Source organism: Rhincodon typus, unplaced genomic scaffold (assembly GCF_021869965.1).
Source record: "Rhincodon typus isolate 14 unplaced genomic scaffold, sRhiTyp1.1 hic_rhity00000724, whole genome shotgun sequence".
Classification (NCBI taxonomy): domain Eukaryota; kingdom Metazoa; phylum Chordata; class Chondrichthyes; order Orectolobiformes; family Rhincodontidae; genus Rhincodon; species Rhincodon typus.
In genome coordinates, this window is record NW_025966362.1 from 14879 (window position 1) to 19450 (window position 4572).

The 4572-nt window shown below is 47.1% G+C and overlaps 1 protein-coding gene across 3 annotated transcripts in view; it reads right to left on the reverse strand.

Annotated features, from left to right (window-relative positions):
* Positions 1-4572, reverse strand: part of LOC109925516 (retinoic acid receptor RXR-gamma-A-like) — a 40079-nt gene that overhangs the window by 7103 nt on the left and 28404 nt on the right. For all 3 annotated transcript variants that reach the window (XM_048621512.1, XM_048621510.1, XM_048621511.1), the window contains exons 6-8: positions 3071-3200; positions 2270-2402; positions 1436-1527 (exon numbers count right to left, since the gene is read on the reverse strand). In XM_048621512.1, coding sequence (XP_048477469.1) covers positions 1436-1527; positions 2270-2402; positions 3071-3200 — 355 coding nt within the window. The remainder of the gene's footprint in view (positions 1-1435; positions 1528-2269; positions 2403-3070; positions 3201-4572) is intronic.

The following is a 4572-nucleotide window of genomic DNA, read 5'->3' on the forward strand; positions in this document are numbered from 1 at the left end:
CAGTTTAGGTTTTAATCTAGTAACATGTGGGCTTTGGCATGCCTGTCCATACGGGTTAAACAAGTAGTAGAAGTAGTTCTGTAGTCATGGTGACTTATCTGTGTAAAGACTGAGGGAGATAGTTTATGGAGGTTTGTGAGAATTTGTTGACATTGGGAGAGAAGTAAACAGTGCAGTGCATTAGATCTTCAGATAGAAGATTCTGGAATTTAGGGGTAACGCCCACAGCTTGGGAAAAAAAGCTTTTGCATCTCGGTCAGTTTTGCAGCAGTTCTGGCAGACGTTCAATATGCAAAGCCAGCTGCTTGTGATGAAAGGTGGTGGTTTAGAATTGTTAAGAAATAAGTTACGTCCATTAAAGCTGGTTCGTTTGAAAGTCCAAGACCAGAAGCATTGGGCTGTTATCCTGAAGAAGTTGTTTCACAAGCTGAGGAAGACTAAACTCCATTATACAACAGTCCAGGAAAAGGCTGTCAGATTCAGACGAGAGATAGAGAGAATTGAAGCCACCAGCTGAATTATTCCCAATAAACACAAAACAGAGGGAATTCTTTCTGGTGTGAACACTGTAAAAGATTACCTTTGTGATTAGTGGGAGTTTATTTTACTGGGTGTTCCTAAACCTTTAAATTGTGAATGGTTTGGTTTATTTTGTTTGACCTTCATTCATTTTGTGTAATAAACTTGTTTTATTGTTAAAATCAAATCTACAACTTCTGTTTCAATGAGAAACCATCTTGTTAAATATAAAAATGATCTACTGAGCCACATTTCAGTCTGGAATTTGACTTGTCCAAGAATAACATCAGCTGACATTAAACAACACAACTACCAATGAACAGAAATCTGGTGAATAACTCTCGTAAAATGCAATCCCATTATGTAGTACACTCTAAGGAATAAAACCTTTACTTTTCGCTGCCATTATAATGAATTCCAATCAGCCAAACCTCTTTCAATTTATTCCTATTGTATAAAATGCCAATAAATAACTAACTTGTCATTTACTTACAGCAGGCACAATCTCAGTGAATACTGCCCAGTACTCATATTAAGAGGAAATATTTCCACAAATGTCCTAGTGTAGAGTTTAACAGGAAGTGTACTAAATTCATTCAGTTCATCGTCCAGCTTGAGTTGTTGATGGGGGCCTGTTCCAGCTTCCTAATCCTGTTGCTGAGGTGGGAATGACATGCTGAGTGTTAATGAGGTGCCTGCATTGCCTGTGGAGAGTGCTGCTTCAATGGGATCCCCAGTGACAGCACGATGTGGAAGCTGGTTCCTATCAGTAGCAGGTACTGAATCCCTGACACAGAGTTTCTATCGCAATCCAGATTTCCCTTTCGCTCTCTCGCTACCCCCCTGCTCCCTCCGAACTCTTGGCACGTACACCCCAACCCCACTCGCCACAGCATAGTCACGGGGCAAGAATTACCTGGATTGAAGAGAACGATGGCCCTCAGACACCCCAACTCAGTCTTGTCCATCTGCATATCTTTCATTTTTGAAACTAATTCCGTCAGAACTCTGCCAGGACAGACAGGAAGGTAAAGCAGTTAGTGTCTCATTTCACCACTGCGGTGTTGCCTTCAGCTGCTTTGACTCCAATGTGACCCCCATTCTAATGTCCTCAGACACCACTAGCAGCAGCGATTTTCCACGCCCACCGATAGAAAACAGGCCAGGAGGATTTCAAAAGGCCTCACGGCTGTGAGCACGCAGACTTCTGGATCTGCATCCATCTTCCAGCACTTACACCGCCAGCGGTACCCCCACTCTGTTCACCTTGTGGGGACCTCTTGGTGCTGAGGCAGATTTCATTGCAGCACTTACAGCTTGCCATCCTGTCTCATGACCCCACTGTGGCCCACAGTCTGGGAATCTCTGCTCTAAAGCTCTGGAATTCCCTCCGTCCTCTTGGACAAGAGAGGGATCATCAGCCACATTTAACATTTCTCATCAATCTTATTAAAATATGCAACAGACGCTGGCCCAGCCGCATCCTGTGAAAGAATAAAGAACGTTCCATTGACCTCCTCCTGGCTGGTTGATGGTAACCTCAGGGTGTGGTGTTGGCTGTAAGACTTTTCACAGTTGCATTGCTTGCTGAGTCTCACACAGAGAAGAGGTTCCTCTGAAGTCTGTGGTCTGCCTCAGCACCGAGAGGTGCCCACAAGGTGGACAAAGTGGGACTATTGCAGACAGTGTACATGGTGGAAGATGGATGCAGACGGAAGGGCATACCAGAACGTGAGCAGTCATTCTGTACCTGTCGAATATAGAGCCCACGCCCGCACTGTGGGCACTGCTGCGATGGACGTGCAACCCTGTAGCTAGGAGGATGCCATCCTTCACGGAGATCGAACGATGTGAGAATGAAGCAATGAGTAGCTCGTTCCAGCCTGCACGAGAGAAAACACAACAAGTATTCCCACCACTCCACTCAAATCGGACCATTTCCCATTTAATGGCATTGAGGTCCAATTTCTCTGACAGAGACCAACCCTACCCACCAATTTAATCCCCTTCCCCACCCCATGTACACCCTCCCCTATCACACACACCCTACCCACCCATTTAATCCCCTTCCCCACCCCATGTACACCCTCCCCACCCATTTAATCCCCTTTCCCACCCCATGTACACCCTCCCCTATCACACACACCCTACCCATCCATTTAATCCCCTTCCCCACCCCATGTGCACCCTCCCCTATCACATACACCTTACCCACCCATTTAATCCCCTTCCCCACCCCATGTACACCCTCCTCTATCACACACTCTACCCATTAATTTCTCTCAGTGTTTAACGAACATGACCTTTGTGTACTTACTCCGTTCTCATTATTAAATCTCTCCTCTGCGACCAGGTTTTTGGAACTCTGTCTGTCTCTCCCCCTCCCCACCCAGCCCAGTTTTGTCTCTCCATGTTCTTGCTTGATGCCAAGCCGACAGTAAAATCTGCGCACCATGGGACCGTGTCATCTGCTGTAATCAAACGAGAGGGTGCGCGACTGAATAGATCTCTCTGTGATCTACTGCCCGAGGTTTGTCGAACACGAGCTCACCTGCCCGGAGGAGAATGACTTGATCGTCGAGGGGGAGATCGGAGAAATGCGGGATCCTCTTGGCCCATTCGACCAGTGTGAAGAGCTGCTTATCTGCGGCTTGGCAAATGTTGGTGACTGGGTCGTTGGACTTGACAGGGAGGGGGGGAGAACGAAGACACCATTCAGTCTTACTCAGTTTTAGACAGTGCAACAACAAAAAAAGGGGAAAAACAAAATCTGCACTTTACTTCAGTCAGTTGTTGCATTTTTGCTTTAACCCGTCCAAAACTAGTGCCACTCAAAGATGTGACAATCGCCCAGTAACATCCCATTTTCTAAACCACTTCAGCCCATAGGGGTGGGTCCTCAAGGCTTGAGCTGCTGCCTCCTTTGTAACTCCCCCTCTCTCCTCAGGGTTAGCTCGCTCCCCTAGACCCCATCTGGGTGGTAACAATATCTTCATTCCCCAGTCCTCATTGGTGCAGACTTAATGGGCCGAATGGCCTCCTCCTGTGTTCTATCACTCTCTAATTCTAAACGGAGTAACCTGCCTTTGGACACGTGAAGGGCTACTCAGCTGTGACTTGGTGGAGCCACTTTAATTACAATCCCTATGAGCCTGTCAAATCCGTGTCATGATTTGTTTAATGTCTGATTTTTTTTTATTATTTAAAAGTAGACACGGTTTGAAATTTCAGCTGCTTATTGAGAGAATAAAGTTTCAAGATTCCAGTTTTGAACGAACAAAACAAGTGTTACTATACAAAGTTAGATGAGTAAAACATTTATACTCTAATGTTCAGAAATAGCATGAGGCAAAAATGGCTAACAGACAAACCGTCGAACACTGCACAACGTACATCAGATAATAAGCGTGATCACGGCACATAGCACAGATTTCTCAGCAACCCCACAGTGTGTGCCATCCACTCTCTCTAAAACCCTGCCTCCATCATAAGCAATCTCTGCCTGGCTTCTTCACAGAGCCCCAGGTGACAGCAGCTCGACTGTAACAGCATTCCATAGGTCGGCATGACATCGTCCTAAGATGTGACACGCGGCACAGTGACGCTCCTACACACGGTATAACACCGCTCCGAACACCGTATAGCACCACCCCGACACGTTACACACGGTATAACACCGCCCCGACACGTTACACACGGTATAACACCGCTCCGAACACCGTATAGCACTGCCCCGACACGTTACACACGGTATAACACCGCTCCGAACACCGTATAGCACCACCCTGACACGTTACACACGGTATAACACCGCTCTGAACACCGTATAGCACCGCGCCGACATGCGACACGGTATAACACCGCCCCGACACGTTACACGCGGTATAACACCGCCCCGACACGCGACACGGTATAACACCGCCCTGACACGTTAGACAGGGTATAACACCGCCCCGACACGTTACACACGGTATAACACCGCTCCGAACACCGTATAGCACTGCCCCGACACGTTACACACGGTATAACACCGCTCCGAACACCGTATAGCAC